Source organism: Tursiops truncatus, chromosome 21 (genome assembly GCF_011762595.2).
Source record: "Tursiops truncatus isolate mTurTru1 chromosome 21, mTurTru1.mat.Y, whole genome shotgun sequence".
NCBI classification, from domain to species: domain Eukaryota; kingdom Metazoa; phylum Chordata; class Mammalia; order Artiodactyla; family Delphinidae; genus Tursiops; species Tursiops truncatus.
The window spans coordinates 13,384,870-13,406,814 of NC_047054.1; the positions used below are offsets into that span (position 1 = coordinate 13,384,870).

Genomic DNA, 21,945 nt, shown 5'->3' on the forward strand with positions numbered 1-21,945 from the left:
AATGCAAGGGGTGGGGTTTGGATCCCTGGTCAGGGAACTAAGATCCCACATGCCGTGTGGTGTGGCCAGGAAAAAAGCCAAATGAATACCATTATTATTGTATTAGTTTTGTAAGGACATTTTCATGTAATGTAGAAAGCAGTTTGTTTTGTCCTTTGACATTACTTTTAACTATTGTATTTGAAGGATAGCATAATGAAGGAGAATCCTATAATTTAGGTCCTACCACCAACTAGCTATGTGATTTTGGGCAAGTCATGTAACTTCTTTGAACCTCAGTTCCCTCATCTGCAAAATGGGATTTTAATATTTAACTCTATATTCCTTTATAGAGTTGTAGTGAGAAACATGTTTTAAAAAGGATTTCTGAAAGTTAAAGTTCCTGTTCAAATATGAAATATTTTTATTACTGTTATTTTGTCTGTTCAATTATTCTAGATATATTTTCCTAGAAGGATAACATTTATTCATTGAAAAATATGTAAATTAAGGGCCTACTCTGTGCCAACCCCTGTTCTGAACTGTGATTAATTCTCTAATACTAATTTTTACTTCCCCAAAATATGTTCTCTTTCCTATAGCAAATAAATGACAAATCAGAGACACTGGCTTCTTTTAGGTAGTGTATAAAAGCTTTATATAGGGCTTCCCTGGTGGCGCAGTGGTTGAGAGTCCGCCTGCTGATGCAGGGGATGCGGGTTCATGCCCCAGTCTGGGAAGATCCCACATGCCGCGGAGCGGCTGGGCCTGTGGGCCATGGCCGCTGAGCCTGCGCGTCCGGAGCCTGTGCTCCGCAGTGGGAGAGGCCACAACAGTGAGAGGCCTGTGTACCGCAAAAAAAAAAAAAAAAAAAAAAAACTTTATATAATCTTAAATGCATAGCATTAATCTTAAACTATTCAAGATCCTTTCCTAACTTATGCAAGTACGTGTAATAATTGTGCACTGCCTACTTTATATTTTATTCTACTCATGACAAATATGAAACAGCATATAAGTCAGTTCAAAGTTTTTCAGCGTGCATATATTTTGGAGAAATTAGATAAAAAGTAAACAATTTATTTTCTTTCTCTATAATCTGCTGTCCAATAATACTGGATATCCAAATCTGAATGAGCTTAGAATTTTCTTTTATGCTTTGTGTTTCATAGCTTGAAAATGTTAGGGTAAAATAAGGCTAACGGCTACATCACCAAACTTCCAGCTGACATAGTTGTACACTGCCTCCTATGTCCCTATCCTTATCCAGGCTCTTTTCTCTATCTCATAGGTAGGTGGACGCAGATTATGAACAAGAACAGGAACAAGAAATGTGAACTTTAACATGTTTGAGGGATAAGTCCTTAGATGCTACTGATTTTGGTGACCAGCTGGATGATCCAACAAAAACTGATGAGTGTATTCTGTCAAAGTAAATTGTGGTGGGTTGTTAAAGTAATGGAACCAATGAATTACACTTCCCAACGTTTAACTCCACACGTAGGCCCCCTCTCCTATTTAACTCCTGGTTGGGCCATATGATTTGCTTTGGCCAATGGGATGTAAGCAAACATAACACAAGTGAAAGCTTAAAAAGAACTTGTAGTATATATCACATCTCTGAGATTGTCATGTGAAGAAGCCCAAGCTACCTCTTGGAGGATAAGAACACAGGGAGCAGAGACAAGCCATCTCAATGGAGGCTCCGTAGTCCAAGCAGCCCCAGCTTATGCACCAGGAGATCACAGTGTTGTTAGTGACCCAGGCAAGAAGAACAGAACTAACTGCCCAAAGACCCCAGCCCAATTGCTGACCTACAAAATCATAAGCAAATAAAATGGTTTTTATTTGGTGGTAGTTTGTTATACAACAGTAGATAATTGACATACTCTATTTCCCTAAATTTCAGGTCAAAACTTAAGTAAATTGAAATTATCCTTTTTTGTGTGTGATCTACCCTCGTCAATTCTTTATCTTGATACCAGCTAATTTAGTTTACAATACTTTCCTTTGTAATTCTCTTTCTCTTTGAAGATTAATACAAAGACACTTCTGCCTGAAAGTTTCCCAATATGAATAATTTTACTTACTAATAAGGAGCCTCACTCAGCATAATTTATATATCTGTGTTCTAAAATTTTGTTCAGATTCACCTTCCTCTTCGAAATGTTGTATATGTTTCCTTTAAGCTTTAACGGTCCACTATTTTTTTAATAAATTTATTTTAGTTATTTAATTTATTTTTTTGGCTGCATTGCATCTTCGTTGCTGCTCGCGGGCTTTCTCTAGTTGCTGTGAGCGGGGGCCACTCCTTCTTGCGGTGCGTGGGCTTCTCATTGCGGTGGCGTCTCTTGTTGCAGAGCATGGGCTCCAGGCGTGCAGGCTCAGTGGTTGTGGCTCGCGGGCCCTAGAGCGCAGGCTCGGTAGTTGTGGTGCACGGGCTTAGTTGCTCTGTGGCATGTGGGATCTTCCCAGACCAGGGCTCGAACCCGTGTCCCCTGCATTGGCAGGCAGATTCTTAACCACTGCACCACCAGGGAAGCCCTACTATTTGTTTTTAAAGTATTTTATAATTTTTTCACTTTTATTTTTTGAAGTTTGACCATACTTATATCTGTATTTTCTGTAAATCACACTCTGCTTGAAAGTTACAGAAAAGAGAGGTTAACGGACCTGTTAGGGTCTTGCACTGAATCAGTAGGAGAAACTATAATGATACCTAGGTCTTTTGATTCATGTTAATACCTATTCACAATTTTATCCAAAGTGGTCAAAGGCAAATACTGTGGTTTTCTCTCTAATCCTGTGGTTACCTTCAAGGAGAGCCAGGGGGTTTAAGGAGAAATATACTAAATAGTGAAGGGGAAGATGCATCACATATTTTGACAGAGATTGGGTGTTGTCTACCTATTTACACTATCTAATATTTTAAATGTCAAATTTTCACTTAATTTGTCCTTATAATATCCCAGTGAGTTCAGACAAACACCATTCCCATCTTACATAAGAGAATAATGAAGATAGCCTGTGGAGCATTTAATTATAACCTGTCAGAATATGCTGGCCATAAGGAATATAAATAAGGCATCTCTACTTAATTTGGTCTTTAACTTAGACCTGGTAGGACTCAACACCGACTTCTGGGAGGGAACACCGGATTCTAATTTAATACCTGACTTCTCCCTCAATACCTCCTGATCCCGGGCACTCCCTTGTATATCGTACCACCTCTCAGTGTTCCTCAGACCTTGCACAGTGTAGAAACCCAACTACTACTTGTTAAGTAAATTTTTTTTTTTTTAAGTAAATGTTTGAATTGTCAATGCTGACTTAGCAAATACGACATATACTTTAAGGAAGTTTTCTGACCACGAATGTACATTTCTCCAGATCTGCATTCCTGGCAACAATATACAGGTGTGTTGGAAAGATCATGGTCTTAAGAGTTACAGACCAGGGCTCTCAATAAAAGATAGTTTCCCCTTTACTGATTGTGGTTTTACTGTAGTGATTATTATAAATCACTTTGCACTTGTCAGGGGGCTGGCTAAGATACGAGCCATACTCACAAAGCAACAAAACTAAACACTTTTAAAAGCATGGAATACAGGTACTAAGCTCATGGATTTAAACCCTGTTTTTTCTCCTTTGGAATAAGGGATGACGAAACGAGATAGAGTTTTTACGCCTGCGTGTCCGGAGCCTGTGCTCCGCAGCGAGAGAGGCCACAACAGTGAGAGGCCCGCGTACCACAAAAAAACATAAAAAAACAAAAAAACAAAAAAAACCCAATAAACTTAAAAAAAATGACAAATGTGAACATATTTATTTTTATATAGTACATAAAATAATTCATTTCTATGCTGTTTTGTTAGGGCTTAATATTAGGGATAATTTTTTTTAGACCTCCTACTTCATCTCCCACTTGAAATCCATGCCATTCCAGGAAAATTTATTACAATGATGTGAATACATGGGTGGGCTGTTTATGTCTATGGACACTGGTATTTCTTCTTTTGATTAATAACCTCTTCGATAATACTTTGTTTTAAAAGAATAAATATCCACTAAATAGTTTACTTTGTATGAATGTTATATATTTTTTCCTCTGTTGAAACGACAGATATTGCTTATAGAAAAACCCAGTATAGTCACAGTATTTGAAAATATATTTTAATGCTTACTTTTCCTAACTATGTCTCCTGGGAAGCAGGATATAACTCAATTTATTAGGAAACAATAGCGCTTTTAAGCTGTTTAAATTCTTCATGACTGCTGCATGGAGAGAGTTCTGGGCTTTTGCTTTTTAATGTTTCCCGTATCCTTCTCGGCTTCTCTCATCTGTTTACCTCTCTTTCCCTTTCTTCCCCTTTCTATTGTTGATTTGCCCTCTCTATCACCCCCTTTTAAATTATCATTAACGTCTTTAGAATTCCTTTATTCATTAAAGATACATCTGCTGCTTTGCTGGCGTTCATAATTTCTAGTATTTCGCATGTTGGCATCTTCTCAGTAAGCATTATCTGTATATTAACGCTGGGACCATGATAGGAGAAGAAAATATGTACTCTCAAAATTATCTGGACTACTTTCACTTGCGTGGGTAGTAGCATTTGTACTGAATCGTCGGCGACAAAAATACAGGGACTTGGAGCCAGTGACTATGGCAGCTGTGCACACCCTCTGGCACCAGGCAGACTTTTTTGGGCCTTTCCGTAAGTAGGAATTGCAGGCTTCATCTACTGCTCCACATTTGTCTGATTCCGTTCCTGAGGCGGCTGCGTGGGAAAGGGAAGGTTGTTAGGAGAACTGTGTTAAAAGTGAGGATCAGGAACGGTTGCCTATTTAAATAGCAGGTGCAAACGGCGCAGAAATTTTGCGGGCTGTAAGCATGCGAGGAGGTTACTTGTCAGTGATGCGCGGGGAGAGGATTAAGGGATCACCTGAGCTCGAGAATTACAAACGCTTCTAACACCTGCAGCAAAAATGTCCATCAACAGACGGTATGCTGGGGGAGGGGCGGGGAGGAGCGCAGGAAGGCAGTTTTCGCCGGGATTGGTGGCGCCCCTTCCCCGCTGGGCAGCGGCGAGTCGGACTCCGCCCCCGCACCGCGGGTGGGCGGCCGGGCGGGGCGGGGCCGGGCACCTCCCAGCAGTCGCTCAGCCGGCCGCTGTGGTTCTCCGCCCCCTTCTGACACGCACTCCACGGCCGCCCCCGCCCCCGTCCCCGCCCCCACCCGGCCGGCTCGAGTCCCAGCCGGGTCCGGCTACCTGGGCACGCCCGGCCGGGCTGCTGAGGGCCCGGCGCCGCGTGGCGGCGCTGAGGGGTCGCCGAGAAGAGCTCCGCGGCGTCTGTTGGAGCCGTTCCCTCGTTGGGCCGCCGGCGAGGGCATGAGCGCGGACTCCCTCTGCCTCCAGAGCGGCGGGAGCGGCGAGGGGAGGAGGCGCCGCTTGGAGGCCACCGTCCAGGGCAGCGCCGGGGGAGAGCAGGGCGGGAGATGTGCCTGTCCTTAGCGGCCCAGGAAGCAGCATGCACCCCGAGGCCACCGACAGCAGCGGCGCCGGCCTCACGGAAGCCCCGGGCGAGCGGCGGCCGGATTCCCGGGAGGACGCGGCAGCCCCCGGGGGCCCTGGCGGCGGGAGCTGGCGGGCGCCGGTGGCCGTGGCCGCCCTCGCCGCCGTGCCCCTCTGCTTCCTGGGGCCCGGCTGCTGGGAAGCGGGAAGCGCGGGGCCGGGCACCGTCCTGCTCAGGCTCAGCCTGTACCTGGGCTGCGCTGCGGCCGCCTTCTTGCTGGGGACCTTGTTCTCTCTGGTCTGCCGGAGCCCGCGAGCTCCGCCGCCCGACTTCGCTGCCGCCTGGAGACGGCTGGCCGCGGCCGCCCGCCGCCCGCCGGAGGTGAGTACGGGTCTCCCCGCCGCAGCCGCCGCCGCCGCCGCAGCCGCCGCGCGCGCCCGCCCGCAGCCTCGCCCGGCCCGCCCGCTTCCGGCGCCCGCCGCCAGCTCCGGGAGGGCCGGGGGTCGCGGCGGGCCCGTCTTCTCGGCCCGGCTCGGCGGACGCCCGAGGGAAACGGGGCTTGGGGTGGGCCGGCCCGGCGGGGAGACGCTCGCGTCCCCTCGGCCCCCGCGCGGGGCGGGCTCCGGGCTCCGTGGGTTTGCCGAGATGCACGTTAGTAGGCGATGTAGTTGCTCGACACCATCCTCATTTCCAGCCTCGGTAGTTGAACAATCCTTCCAGACCTTCGCTGTGGCTCTGCAGCTAGCGAGTGGGAGCGAGGGGAGCGCGGCGGTCGCTGTACGCAGGCGCTGCTCCCTGGGCTGGTCATTACCTTGGGTTCCGATAACCGTTCCCTGTCGGGATGACTTTATGCCCTGTTACAGACGAGGAAGCTTGACGCAGAGGGGCTGACTTGGCTTAGGTCACCCACCCGGTACCTCATGCCCAAGCCTGGGTACACTTTTTACCACGCTGTCCTGTCTTCCACCATGTTAAGTATCGCAGTTTCAGTGATTAGGAAGGGGATGCCCGAAATCACTGTACTTTGCGTCAAAAGGAAGGCTATCATCAGTGAGGTGTGGCGATATAGTAAAGAACGGTGGTTATATAGGGAATATAGGGAAGGACAGTATTTTAAATGAGCTCTTCGCTTCCTTAGTGCCAAACCACTGCTTCCCCTACCTCCCAGCATCCGTCTCACCGCCCTATAAAAGAAACTTTATTCTGTCGTAGCTTGACTCTTCCTGCTTGACTGAATGATACTGTCATTAAACTGAAATTGACCAAGAACTCTGGGGTAAGGGAAATAACAGTGGCTCAACTTCCTAAGAATATTTGTTGGAAGTGTCATTACCCCCTGAGTTTTGTGTTTGCTTATGATATGACCTGCTTACTTTTTTGTGAAAATCATCACACTCTTAACCAAAAGTACCGTTTCCTCAGTGTGTCAGTTCCGAATGCAGAGCTGAGATAATGGCTGAAGGGTTGTAGGTAAAAGAGTGGGGCATCCTCACTGTGTAAGCTGAGCAGCAATTCAATATAGTAAGGAACAGGAACTTCTGTTTTCATAAGTAGTCTCAAATTACGTAGTTGTGTTTATTTCTCTTAAAAACCTTCACTCAGCTGTCCATTTTTTCATATCTAATTTAGCAAGACTTGGTGAGTAGGTGTATTTTTCCTCTTGCTTCTTCTCTACAATGATAAAAAAAATAAAGATCCCAAGATTTTACTAGTTGGTTTATCGATCTGTGAATGACGTTAGAATTCTTTAGAGTATTGTAAGACGTTGTAATTCATTCAGGACGTATTTATTGAGTATTTTATGCCAGCCAGGTATTATTTTGGAAGCTGGGGTTGAATCAACAAGGCAAAAGCCCTGCTTTCTGGAGACTGTATTCTTATGGGGGAATCAGGCAATAAATAAATGGAGTTACTTTTGGGTAGTGGTAAATGCTTATGAAACCAAAAGTAACTAAGAGTCAAAGTGATTAAGAGTGCCTGATATGTGAGGGCAGGAAGTTTAGATGGTGGGGTCAGGGTCAAAGCTGTAGGATTGCAGCTCACTCTGAGGGCTTGGAAGCCTCATGTTGTGGGTTACCTCCCCTTTTCCTGGAAAATACATCCCCTCAAACCTCCCAACTCACTTGTACCTCTGGTAAAACTTGGGTTATCATCCGGGAAGGTGCTTTAGTAGAGGAAGCAGAGAAAATACTACATTAAAGGTGACAGAAAATGAAGCAGCGTATGTAATCTCTCATGTATACTACCCGAAGATTTCAGGCAGTAGAAGAGGTGAAGTATGATTTAAGGAAAGTAGATTATTGGTCATTTCTTTTTGAATTCAGATTTCTACAATGTTAAATAAGAAAATAAGTACACTAGGATGTTTACTTTCTAGGTTGTGTTACTTAGAATTGAAATGCATATTATTCACATAAAATTATATATATATATTTACAGTACCAGTCAGTTTACTCAAGACTTTTGTTGTGCTGTATTTCCAATAATTTATGCTTAAGATTTTAAAACAATGTTCTTTATGAATGGAAGCATAAGCATGTGGTGTAGTATAAACTGTCCTTTCTGTGGTGGTAGGAGCTGGACCACACCGGTCATCTAACACAGGTGGAGGGGAGGCTGTTTTGGAGTGAACCAAATGGTGCCTCTTACAATACAGTGACTACTTCACTACAGAAGTTTTGATTCAGCATTAAGAAAAGAATCCTCATTTGTTCTTACATATTTTGGGTTCTTCTAGTGTCAGCTAGACGTGTCAGACACGGGGATCTATCCTATCTGTCCATCTTTCCTTCCTTCTCTTTCCTTTTTTTTTTTTTCCTTCTTGGCTTCCTTCTATAGAGGAAAAAAATACATACACTATTAAAAGCAGGCAACCAGAGAAGCCTAAACTAAAAGGGAAAAGGTGTTTTCATGTCTAGGAGTGTTCAAATGCTCCTGCATGCTTCACAAGGTAGTTATTGGCTGTCAACTCTATGCGGTTAGGACTCATGACTGACATCTTTTGTGAGTGTTTGCTGATGATAATGAAGAAAATTATGTCAGTGTGCGGTCACTAACTCTGTGCTTTCCCCCTTAAGTTAATCTAATACTTACTGGGCGTCTCTTATGTGCAAGGATTTTGATTTTACTTGGCTGGGAATCACTATTGATTAAAGTGGTAAAACTAAATTTTCATCTCGGGTAGAAATAACATCCAGTGGTATATCCAGTGATCATTAACTCTGTGCTTTCCCCCTTCAGTCAATCTAATATTTACTGGGTGTCTCTTACGTGCAAGGATTTTGTTTTTACTTGGCTGGGAATCACTATTGATTAAAGTGGTAAAACTAAATTTCCATCTTGGGTAGAAATAACATCCAGTGGTATATTCAGATGGCAAAAACTTGTGTAAGGTCAGAAAGGTTGATGGTAAAGTCTTGACAGTTGCTACCTGGGCCCCACTTTAGAAACACTTGGGCTTTTTGTAGGCCAGCCGACTGGAGCTGTGATGCCATGGGGCTGGCTTGCTCCTGGGCAGCAGCTGCTAGCCCGCCTTTGCTGAGTACGCTGCCGGAGTGTGGTGTTCCGAGTCCAAGGTCGTAGTTTGGTCTTGTGCCAGGCCAGTTAACTCATGCGGACCAAGAGCCTTAGATTCACTAGCCACAGTTACTTGACCCTAGCACATGATCTAACCAAGGCAGCAGTAAGAAGAATATGGGAATAGTGAATCAGTAGTTCAGAAAACTTACTTTCATTCCTGGACCAGCAGGATCTAAGTGCATCTTCATAGAATGGAAAAAAGGGAAATAATTTCTTACATTTTGGCGATAGGAGTAAGAGGGAATAACTTCTTTAAATGTCAATCATGGGCTTCCCTGGTGGCGCAGTGGTTAAGAATCCGCCTGCCAATGCAGGAGACACGGGTTCGAGCCCTGGTCTGGGAAGAGCCCACATGCCGCGGAGCAACTAAGCCCGTGCGCCACGACTACTGAGCCTGCGCTCTGGAGCCCACGTGCCACAGCTACAGAAGCCCGCGTGCCTAGAGCCTGTGCTCCACAACAAGAGAAACTACCTCAATGAGAAGCCTGTGCATCTCAACAAAGAGTAACACCTGCTCACGGCAACTAGAGAAAGCCCGTGCGCAGCAATGAAGACGCAACCCAGCCAAAAATAAATAAGATAAATAAATTTTAAAAAGTCAATCATTCACATAATAATTATGGATTTTTCTCTTTTACATTGTAGTTTATTAGATACTTCTTGATTTACATCCCATTAAGTTAAAAAATAAGCAGTTAACTAATGAGGATTGGAGGGCTGATGCAAGAAAGTCCACAAGTCAGGCGATTAGTAGCATATGGGAAACTGCGGTTCATTGCTATGTGAAGAAAACATTAAAGACTTTTCTAAGTTTAGACAGATAGCAAAGTTCAAGAAGTTCATCAAATCTCTTACATTTACTGAAGATCTGGTGCATATCTGCTTTTCTGATCTCGTGAGATCAGTTTTGGCCTAGTTAGTTGCTGAGTGTCAGTGCCAGGCACATAAGTAAGTTCTCTGTAGATGGATTTTTGTCCTGAATGAATGGATTATTGTTTGAGATGAGAACAGACTTGAGAATCCAACTGACATTTTTAGATTTGAAGTTTCAACCACAGTTCCCTAGAGAAGGGATCATAGTCTTGCAGTAGGTGTCACTAAGAGCTTCGCTAATTGCTTTCTGTTAAGTGCATGGCAGTGTTTTTAGTGTTGGGGAGGAATCAAAGGTGAACAGACTCTCCCTGTTCCCATCCTCTCAGGCTGAGTAGATTAGACTGATAGGGAAGACTGGAGGGGAGAGCAGATGTTTATAGAGACAGTAAAAACATTCACAAAGCAACCCATGGTGCCACTTGGCTTGGGTAGGACTTCTAGAATCCCTAAATGAGTTCTTTTACCAATACAAAAGTGCTTTTGAGTAAAACAAACTTGATTTAGTTACTCGAGGGAAAAAGGAAAAGAAACAAGACTTAGGGAGACTATACACAGCCTCTTTGTGACTTCCCTTTATTATGCTAATGTGATAAACTAATTCTCAGTAATTTGATAGTGGATAGTGGCATAATATACTTACTGTCTTCAGAATATTTGATTGTATTTTGACTGGGGGATTTAAGTCATGGTGGGTACTGGGAAAAATGTTTTTGAGGAAGTTGGCTTTTGAGACCCCCTTAAATCTACCTAACTCTGTAGTGTAAGGTTTGTTTGCCTTAAATTCATTCAAATCATAATTTTTAAATTTAACTTTTTATGCAGGTTATACAATCACATGGCTTTAATAAAAACACATATAACAAGATATGCAGTGGAAAAAAGATCTCCCTTCCTTATAGGCAGCCATTATTAACAGTTGATTATTCTTCCAAATGTATATTATGTATATACAAGCAAATACAAATATGTACTCAAAAACGGGAGCTTTTGATACCTATAATCTCTTGATATATAAACAGTGATTACACATAAAGGAAAATTATTTTCTGTATCTTTATTATGAAGGAACTATTTCTAAGGGTTAGTAAACATAAGTTATATATGAATAGTGATAACTTCAAAGTAGGAAGCTACAATACACGATTAAACCTGAACATAAAAAAAATGCTCATCAAAACTAGCAAATGTATTCTAAGAAATGATGTGTGTGTTTTTGAATTTAGCAAAACTGTCTGAAGGCGGCAATATATATTTTCACAATTTGTACAAAACCAAAACAAACCCAGCAAATCGTTTTAGAGACGGAGTACATGTACTTTTTGGGTTTTGAGTTGCCGGCGAGTGTATGAGATGAATCCTCAGAGGTAGGATTGCAGAGGTAGTTTGGGCCAGGCTGTGGAAGTCCTCAGCTGGGAGAGTAGGGTTGGATTATAGTCTGTAGTTGGGGCAGGTACTCACACTTTCTGAGCTCTGGAGTGTAGCATCAGAGCTGGGCTTTAGAAATGTTAAATGGAAATGTGATTGGGAGGGACTCAGGAGAAACACTGATCAGTTGCATTGATAAAAAGTGAGAGTTAATGAAGTTGTGTGAATGGAGTCTGGAGGCGAAAAGTCAAGATTGAGTGAGACGGTTCTTTCATGTTAATTATCAGTAGTTATTACAGATTGGTTCAAGAATCTTTTCTAGAGTATCTTAACATTCCCTCTAAATAATAAATTCAAGCCCCAAACCAAAGGGTCCTACTGTTTATTCACAAATGTGAAGACCAAAGTCTCCAAGCTTGAGTGGTCTGCTTGGAGCCTAAATTCTGGTCATTCCCAGGAAGCTTATTTCTAACTCCCTTGAATCTTAAGCTGCTTTTGCTTTGGCAACATGCTACGATGTCACCTTAATAATTGAATGTTGCCTTCTTAAAAATATCTTAGGTTTCATTTCCTAACCTTATCATTTTGGGGGTAGGAAGTGCCCTAGATTCCTTAGAATGTATGAACCCTGTGCAGTCAGAATAATGCACACAATTGTACTTAAAAAAAGGTGACTCAGCAAGTTTGGTGCTGAGGGCTTAGGCTTTAGAAAAGGAAGTGTCTGTAGAAGGCTGTTAGTATTAAAATGATGGCATACCAACTTGCCCTTTTTTTTTTTTTGCAGCTTTGCTTTTGAAAGACTTGCAAACTTGGAACTTGTATTTTTACCAACTTCACTGTTAGGTCACTTTCTAAATGAGGGTTGGTTGTTTGGGTGGAGATGACATGACAGGGGTAGATAGGCAGCTCTTCTCAGGGACTCTGCTGGGTACCCTGGGGGGCCAGGGCTTGGGTTCAGTTACTCACTCCTACACCCTCCTTTAGTCCTGGGGTGTGTTATTTAGTTTCTGTAAGCACAGTGGAGCTTTCCAGAAAGCCCAGTGGGGTTTGGTTGCATTTTGGTGGGCTTTTCAGCTCAGATGCTGCTTTGGGAGAATGCAGTTAGGAGAGTGAGCTCTGCCAGTCTGTCCCCAGGGCTGGCCCATGCTTATCAGTGACTCTAGGCACTGGCCAGTCCTGGTACATTTGTCAGTCAGCCTGGGGTTTCCATGTATGAACGCCATGAGCTGGATGTAGAGGAAAATGAATATGGTAACTCCAAGTAAAATGCCTCCGGGGCCAAAGGGGAAACCGGAATGAATAGTACATTTTTAGAATAAGACACTGGAACTTGTTTAGGTCACTAAGATCTGTTTAGTAAGCTTTCATTTTAGTGTAGAATACACTTCTTGGAAAGTTGGATGCATTTTTAACAAATACTCATTTCTAAAGTTACCTGAATTTCTGTAGTTCTCACCCACCTTGTATGTGTGAGTGAGTTTACATTAATAGCAGTAACTCAAATCGTCTAGGGTTTGCTCCTGTCGCCTCATGCAGGACCGCATCCTGCAGCTCTCCCCTCATTTCTGCCAGCCCACAGGCAGTATTTATGTGTTTATGAATATGTTCACTTATGTTCTTCCATTCCTGGTGCCTGAAAAACATTTGAGAGAGCCTTCTTTCTGTCATCCGTGCCAGTCTGTGAAAAAGCACATTTCTTCTTGGGCTACTGCTGTCTCAGGCCCCTAAAAGTGGATATCCAGGTGTGCTTGGTCCTTCTGTTTTGTTTTTGTTTTTCTCCTGAGCCAAAGCCGCTTTATGTGCTTTTTGGAAGTTGAGAATGTAGCCTTGTTTCTTTCACTCGGGTATACTTAAAATTTTTTCTTTTTTACCGTGTAATAGAAGCTGAGGAGCTTACGTCTTTGTTTGCATCTCCTGTGAAGACAGCCCCATCCCTTTTGTCTGTCTCCTTTCTGTACCTGGCTCAGAGCAGCCCCTGGGGTCAAGCTCGGGCTCTCTCTCCTAGCTCCAGAGCTTTCTCTGTCTCCAACCTTGAGCGGCTACACGCAAGGCACCTCCCAAAGGCCTCTTCCTCATATACAAATATACTCCAACAAATATACACCTGAGGGCCATGTGCAAAGCCTGCCAACTTGTTAGGCATGGAATTAACACCTTAAACATCCCAGAAATTGTGACGTTTTTCCTGAGTCACAGTTGTTAATCTCATATTCCTTCTGATTTTTTTTTTCCCATTTCACTAAACCTTTCTGAGATTGCAACCCCTAGATTAGCTCAGGAGGTTGCTTTGTTTTCTAGATTTGAATTTTGATCATCCTTGAGATCCCATTTTTGGAAGTATCTCACTCTTAGGCGGGCTTCCCTGGGGACCCCTGCAATAACCATCTCTACACGGAGTCGAGGTTTCCTCCTCAGGCTTAGACTCACTTATTCAACTGCTTAACTTGACCTTTCCACGTGGTACCCTCAGTGGTGCCTGAAACTCAACAGGTCCAAGGCCCCGTCTGTCTTGTGATCAGTGTCTCCGTCCCTCTCCCATTGCTCCTTGCGTCAGTGACTAAGCACCTCCGAAAGTCCTGCAGCCAGAAGCCTGAGTCCTTCCTGACCTCTCCTTCTCCTTCCTCCCCACCTGTAGTCCATCCTCCAGACCTGTCTCCTTACCTCTTGAGTATCTTACGTCGATCCACTTGTTTCCATCTCTCCTGCTTGGTCCCAGCTGCCATCATGTGCCTCCTAGGTGACTGCAGTAGCCCCTCAGTTCATCTCTCTGCCTCCCTGTCGGCTCCTCCAATTCCTTCTCTTAAAAATGCACACCCAGTCCAATCCCTCTTCTGCAGCAGTTTTAATTAAGAGCCGTCAGCTTCCTGTTCTTGCCAGCTCTCCAGCCTGGTCTCCTGTCATAATTACCTTCACTTCTCATGCTCTATCCTCAGCCCTCAAAGTGCCAACCTTGCTCTTTGGATGGCAACATTGAACATCGCTTGCTCTGCCTGGAGCCCCGCTGCGCCCTTACCTGGCTAACTTCTCCTCAGTGCTCAGCCATCACTTTTGCAGAGAGGCTCATATATTCTTGTGGCACCGTAGACCTTTTCTTCATTGTACTTAGCACAGTTGTGATTTTATACTTGGACGTTTCCTTGTCCGTCTTTCTCATTAACCCTTGAACTCCATGAAGGCAGAAACTCCCCGCTGTGTCTTTAACATCTAGCATGATTAAGTAGGTAAGCAATAAATATGTCTTGAGTGACTGAATCCCTGGGGATCAGTAGAGCATAGGCATAAAGAGAATGGTTCTGGAGTCAGCCAGTTATTTGAATTTGAACCTGGCTCTGCTTTAATAACCCTGTGACAGTGGGCACTTAAGATTCCTAAGCCCCAGTCTCCTTATCTGAAAAGTGGAGATAGTAAATACCTTAAGAGGTTGTTTGGAACAATGTGATAGTATTTGAAAATATAAATACTAGTATTTGTAAAAGTGCTTTGAATTAGAAGGTGTTAAATGGTAGATGTTACACTTTCACCTTTTTAAAAAAACTTTTCTATAAGAATAAAGATGCAGCTTCAGAAAAATTACACAAAATAAACATATAGTTGGATGAGTGATTATAAAGACAATACCCTTGTAACTTCCAGAGGCCCCAGAAGCCCCCCTGTATCTCCACCCCAATGGCATTCCCTTCCCTTCCACCTAAGTAACGCCATCTTGACTCTATAATAATCACGTCCTTACGTGTTGTTACAGTTTTATCAGTCAACCGTGCATCTGTGGACATTATGGTTTAGTCTTGCCCATTTGAAAAAATTAAGTCTTCCCAGTATCCTTTTCTTTTCCCTATGGGTTATCTGTTGAAGAACCTGGAGCAGTTGTCCTGTAGTGTCCTATAGTCTGGATTTTGCTGGCTGCATATGAATGATACAGCTCAGCTTGTTCCTTCCTCCTTTGTATGTCCTGCAAATTGACACTGGACCCAGAGGCCTGATCAGACTTGTGTTTGACCCCTTTGGCAGGACTGTAGGTGGTGGTGTGACCTTTCATCGGGAGGCACATAATATCTGGCTGTCTTTCATTTTGTCATGTTAGTAGCTGTTGATCCTCAATACCTGGATCTATTAATTTTTGGGGGGTGACAAATAGGGATGTTTTAATTCTGTCATTTGTCTTATTTATTGGTTTGAATATTTTTTTAAAAGAGACATTTTTCCATCATCTACTATTTGGTTGCACAGTGGTACAGTTCCTATAGAAAAGCAGGATAAATGCTAGATTCTTTCCCATTATCAGTTTTCCAAGATAATGAGTTGGTTCCCCATCATCCTCTGAAGGTGACCAATTAGTTATGTGTTTAAAAAAATATTGTGAACTCATGGATTTGAATGTATTTGGTGGGTTTCAATTAATTGTAATTGTTATCTTTTTTGAAGCTTAGGCAGTCCCATCTCTGCCCAGTGGGAACCTTTTCAAGTTGGCTCCTGAGTCCTTTTGATATGACCCTACTAAGTCTGAGAGTTTTCTTGCTATCTGGTATAATAAGATATTTCAGGTTCATTTTGAGCATTTTCTGCTCACACCTGGAATTAGCCATTTCTCCACAAAGAGCCCTGATTTCTTTTAAGGGAAAATAGTATTTCATGAACTCATTCTGTTTCAGTTCTAAGCAGCACAGCCAGACTCAGAGCCAACTGTTGGGACTTCACCTGCTCATTTGTTTGTAGGGTGACCAGTTGTCCTGGTTTGCTCAGAACTGTCTTGGTTTTAGCACTGAAAGCCCTGTGCCCCTGAGAGAGTGGGGGACTCATTCTAGGTGTTAGGGAGGCTCATAGCTGTTGGTTTGGTCATTGTGTCTTGGCCTTCTCTGTGGAGAGGTTGGAAGAAATATGTATGAGATCTGTCTTTTGCAGAGAATAATCACTCAGTAGTTAGATTTATATACTCTATGTCTTCTTCAAGACAGGTAACACTTAGTTTGAACAGTGCTTTGCAATCGTCTTTGCCATTCGCTTATGATAGCCTATAAATTGACATTGTTTATGGGTTCAGGAAAATGGTTTCTATGGCCTCAGTTTGATTCATTTTACTCTAACCCATGGCTGTGAATACAGTGGACCAATAAATGCACTACAAGAGTCATAATGTGAATGTCATAAAGTGAATGCCTTAGTAATTGCTATAGCTAAACTTAATATTTATTGCATTTACTGTATGCAGGTGCATATATGCATTACCCAGTTAAATTTTTATATCTTCCACGTGAGGTAGGGACTGTTAATCTCATTTTACAGATGGGAAAACTGAGGTTTAGAGAGGCTAAATCATGTGCCTGGAGCAAGTGGAAGAACTAAAACAAACCCAGGTCTTTCTTATTTTGGAGCCTCTGTAGTTAACCATTTTATTACCATTTTAATTATTAAACATTAGTTTGGTCTAATTTAAAACCTGATTCACGTTTTAAAAAACTTGGGAATCTTTGGGCTGGTTCTAGGATCTGTTTAGGAATTAGTGTCATGTTAGAGGTCTCAGAATGATGTCACAGCTGCCCTTTCTGTGCTCATGGCAGTCATTGCTAATCAGGTAAGGCAGCTTTTTTTTTTCCCCCCCCGCGCCGAGTCTGGATGAAGCCTCAGAATCCTTTTCAACATAGCATTCCAGGCAGCCACTAAAATTTTACTAGAGTTGAGATATAATGTGAGACCCACCTGCCATTCTGAGTGAGAACCTCGTAGAACGGCAGTGAAGCCTCTGGGGTCCCATGGCACTTTTTCTGTGCTACTCTGCTGTCACTATACTGTATCGTAACAGTCAGTCATACATTCTTTTCATCTGTTCTAGGAAAAATCAGTTTTCTACGCTATGATCCATAAACACTTAATTTCAGAGATGCTTTTAGGTATACTGCAAAAACAGAAGAGGCAGGATGAGAGGCTTGCGGGGGTTGGGGGGAGTCGCATAAATTTGAGAAACCAAGTTCTTGAAGCTTTACACTGTGTATTGCTATGCTAACGTTGTGAGAAATCCTAGTAAATGAACCTGTTTAGCTGTTTTTTAACCCAGTGTTTTCTAAACATGACTTATACCTGTATCCCTACTTTTTTTTTTTTTAAGCAACAAGGAGTTTTATTACCTTAAGAAATGATACATAACCCAGAGGTAGGGCAGGCTCCACGTGGGAATATCCAGCCTCAGCACCATCTCTGTATCTTTCTTAGCTCTGCCCTCCCCGTGGGTGCGCCTGACGCCCTGGCTAGTGGCTAGATGGCTGCAGGCATTTCAGGCACCATAGCCACACAGGATGAGATCTAGATGGGGAAAGGCCCTTTTGGAACAAGGAAAGTGTTCTTAGAAATGAAGTGGCAGTGTTCCCTTCGTGTCTCTTTGGCAAGGTTTGGGCGGGTACCCGCCTGTATGGAATTGTTGGCTGCGGGAGGGGACCATGATGCTGTGACTGGCCTAGCCAGCCCTTTAAGGAGGAAGGAAGCAGTGGAGTCCAAACAATGAATGTTTCGCTTCATAGCCAAGGTTTTCAGGATAGGAGGATGCTCTCTTTTTAGCCTTTCACACCTTCACTTACTCCTCACTTTAACCAAGCTTCTCGCTGTTCCTGAATTTACCTTTATGGGGTGTACGTGTTGCACCATGGGCCCCTGGGAAGACCTCTGCCCCCATTTCTGCACATTCAGTTCTTGTTGTTAAAGGCCTAGTTCAAGCTCTTCCATCCGGTCAACTCTACCACGCTCTTCAGTTCTGCCCAATAAACATTTGTGGAGGGAGGAGAGGGAAAAGTCAGGTGAATTCCAGGTTTCTGACTTGGGTGGCTGAATGGACATGGTCCACGTGGGCAGGTTTGGGATGGTGGAAGGTGAGGAGGTAAGTTTTGACCATGCGGATTTTGAGATGCCTGTGGTTATGTTCAGCCTGCACGTAGGCTTGCAGCTCTGCTATTAGAGGGAGAGATCGGGGGAACAAGTCTGGTGGGGGTCAGTGTGCACGTGTAGTTAAAGCTACAGGTCCATGAGACTGCCGAGGGTGGCCTGCCGTGGTTGAGAAGCAGCAAGCTGAAGGGCAGGCAGAGGAGGGAGAAGGACGGTGCATAGGAGAGAGAAACCCAGAGAAGCCAAGAGAGCAACAGGGACCCAGTGGCCAGAGGTGCTGGGTGAGGTGGGGGGAGTCCAGAAAGAGGGCAGGGAAGTGTCCTTGCATTTGGCCCTGGACACCTGTGCGGTGGTGTCTGGGGAGGGCAGGGTGGACGTGGGGCAGATGTGGTATTTATCCTCTCAGGTGAGGGGTGGGGGACAGGTGGGGAGGCTGAGGCGGGGTGCACGGTGCCCCCTGGGAGCTTGGACGAGAAGGAGAGAGGGCGGCGTTCACAGGTGCGTGTGGTGCTTGTGCTTTGGGAATTTTTGTTGTTGAGGAGAGATTTAATCACATCTTTGGGTTAAAGAGGAAGCTTGAAAAGTAGAGAGGGAAATCCCAGAGACAGGATGCTTGCTAGAGCAGCGCCCAGGCTGACGGGACCAGAGCACTGGTGGAGGGTTTAGTCTTGAGACTAATGGGAAAGAGGTAAAAGTGGGAGCAGAGAGAGAAGCTCGCAGGCAGCCGGCAGGGAGCTGAGATGTTTCAGCTTCAAACTGGGTTCAAACTGGGTTGCCTCAACTGTCTTGGTAACTGAGAGGCAAATTAATTGCCCACAGTGAGGAGGATGGCGTGTTGAGGTAATTTTTAAGACAGGTGGAAAGAGCTTCGGTGAATCCTTTGTGACTGCCCCAATTTATGTAAAATGATTGCTCTACTCCTGTCTTAAAATAAATCTTCCAAAGAATAAAAGAACTCAGCTTTTTTCAGGGGTCATAATCTTTTGTCGTCACGACCACTTAGTGGTGTTTCTCAAGATGGGGTCTAAGGATTTACAAATAACTTAGGAATTCTTGCTAAAAAATGCTGTATGTCAAAGACACACCTTATAAACTTTCTGAATTAAGAATCTTTGTGGGGGGAGGGAGGAATAGGATCTAGAAATCTGCATTAGAACAGATTCCCCAAGTGATTCTTGAAAATGAGTTAGTGTATTTTCAGGCAGCGGATGGGGGCCTCCGGATGTCAGCAAGGGCCGAGGAGACTTGGAACCGCGTGCGGTGTCCGTGTCTGACGGACCCACACATGAGAGTCAGCGTTGCTGCATTCTCTCTGCTCAGAGGTAGAGTGGCTGCCGCACTAAGGCTTGTCTTTAATACCATGTTTCTCATGAGGGAAGGTTTTATTCTTTGAATTTGAACACATTTATTTTAGATAGAAATGGAAGAAAGAATTTTTATGATCTAGACCTAGTCTGGGGCAGATGATTTTTACTCTCCAGTTAGGAGGGATGTAAAAATCGGCCTGTTTGAATTGTATTTTTGGTTTTTTTGCAACTAGTAGTTTTATGGTAGTAATCCATCTCACGCACCTCAATATCTTGTACATGTGTGTTATCCGGGCCACTGCCCAGAGCTCAGCTTTTCGCTTCAAGGGAACTATGAAAATAGAAATCCCGCTGGAATTGGAATCAAATTACCAATGTGATATTTTTCTAACCAGGTCCTAAATGTCTTATCACCAGTTTTCATTTAAAAGCCAATCAACAGATTTAATAAGAATGGTATTACGGTATCCAGGACAGTAACAGAGTTTAAAAAAAAAGTGATTGCTTTCATTACTAAAGATCTCTGTGAAAAAAAGCAGTTCTGTGTGACTCATTGAGTTGTTGGGTTACATGATAGCTTTGAAGCAGGGGCAACCACTCTTCTACATTTATGTTCAGTGGTTTCAGTGCGAACTCTTATGAAATGAGAATAATTTTTGTAACTTCAGTACGTATGACCTTCAAAATTCTCATGAAATGATCTCATGGATTGGTTGTATATTTGAGTAGCTGTTCTCCTGTGACCTGGACCGGAGTGTGGAATGTAGAGGAGATACCAGAATGGGAAGAATGTTAGAATTCCTAAGCAGAGCCTGCCCCATTGTTAGAGCTCATCAGTTACTCGATTATGAGCTTCTGTTCCATCAAGGATAGATTAAGCCCCTTGAGCACAGAGAATGTCATGTATTTACCTTTGTCTCTGGTACCCAACTAAGTGGCAGATGCACAGAGTCCTTAGTATGTGTGAGATGATTGAATGAGTTGATGGAAATGTGATTTATATCTTGGAAACCTCTGATTTCCCTTATGAGCTCAAAATTACAATGGAAGCCAGTGATAAAATGGCTACAGAATTTTTATTCCTACAGACCTTTGCAGGAATGCAAAAAGCTAATGCCAGTTTTCAGTGATCTTTCCTAAGCCAATGTGCTTTTTCTTCATTCTTCTCCCCCAGCCCTAGTCTTTGTTCTATATTTGTCAGTTTAGACAAACTGCTGCTGCCTGTATACTTTCAAGTGCATGTTATAATTTCAGTTTCCAAATCTGTGTCTGGTTTGAAATATACTTAAATTTCCCTTGTAATCAAGTGGAGTGTGTTTTCTAAGGATCTTCAGACTTGAGTCCTTGACATTAGAAATGAAGCACATATTTTCTTCCCACGAGTCTTAATTCTTCCAACTGAATGGAAAAACAATCCTTAGTATATTAGCCTATCTCAAGAAATACCTCTATTGATCAGTTAATAGAGATTTTGCATTTGCATTAATAATCATTTTTCTCTTAGAAAGCAGATTAATCACCAAGAAACATTATTAAAGGAATCTGCTTGTGATACTAGTCAAATCTGAAAGTATGATAGGTCATAATACTAATCACGTGTAATATAACTATAATCACTCTTTGATTAACATCGTAAAAAATTTGGACTAAGACTTTTGGCACCATAATAACAATCTATATTTGAATACTGTTTTGTAATGTAAAAAAACCCCTTTTACGTGCATTATCCTTCTTGAGGTGCATAATAATCCTTTAGTATAAATAGGGCAGGCATTATTTAAACTGAATCTCAGAGAAATGGACATGTTCATTATAAGCAGCAAGAAAATGGCAAAGAATCAACTATCGCCTACTTTTACCTGGGTCTCAGTTAAGTGCTCTTGCCACTATCGTGTGATGTCATATGCTTTTGCCATAGTAATAATAATGGGGTTATGCTCCATCCTGAAGCACATTTGAGTTTCAGGTTTGTTCAGAGAAAAGATGTAGCTGATTTCGTGCCCAGTCATAGGATCTAGTCTCAGGATCTATCCTGATTATCTTTCATTGTAGAAATGGAAACAGAACCTTGATTCCTACATCCGCATGCAGGCAGGGTTGGCCTTCAGCCTGAACGCAACAATACTTCGATAACTGGAGTAATAAGCTACAGAAGCTACTGATAATCTAATCTACCATTGATCTCTTGCCAAATTCATTTAGGTAAAATCATGATAGAGATTTATGCTTCCGGAGGCCACAGTGGTTTACTTTACTGTGTAAGTATCCCTGAGGGTAGAGAAGGCCCTAACCTGCCCGTGTGGCCATCACTCATCTCCCCACCTGGAAATAAATACCCTGCAGTGTTGGGCTTTCAAGGCACGTAGGTTAGTGTTGGTTGAAGAGTCTGGAAAGGGACTTTTCCTGTTCAGCTTTGCATAGTTTGTGCTTCAGTGTCCCCTACCCCCCACGCCCTGTTGCC

The 21,945-nt window shown here is 43.4% G+C and overlaps 1 protein-coding gene across 15 annotated transcripts in view; it reads left to right on the forward strand.

The window, feature by feature from the left end:
* The first annotated feature begins 5,247 nt into the window (after positions 1-5,247).
* SNX25 (sorting nexin 25) overlaps positions 5,248-21,945 on the forward strand; it is a 108,506-nt gene continuing 91,808 nt past the window's right edge. For 4 of the 15 annotated variants that reach the window (XM_019921384.3, XM_033848917.2, XM_019921382.3 and 1 more), the window contains exon 1: positions 5,258-5,874. In XM_019921384.3, the coding sequence (XP_019776943.2) occupies positions 5,509-5,874 (366 nt within the window). In that variant the 5' untranslated portion in view covers positions 5,258-5,508. Of the gene's footprint in view, positions 5,875-21,945 lie in introns of all 15 variants that reach the window. The other 11 variants (XR_004524319.2, XR_002173543.3, XR_002173544.3 and 8 more) reach the window with 5 other exon arrangements.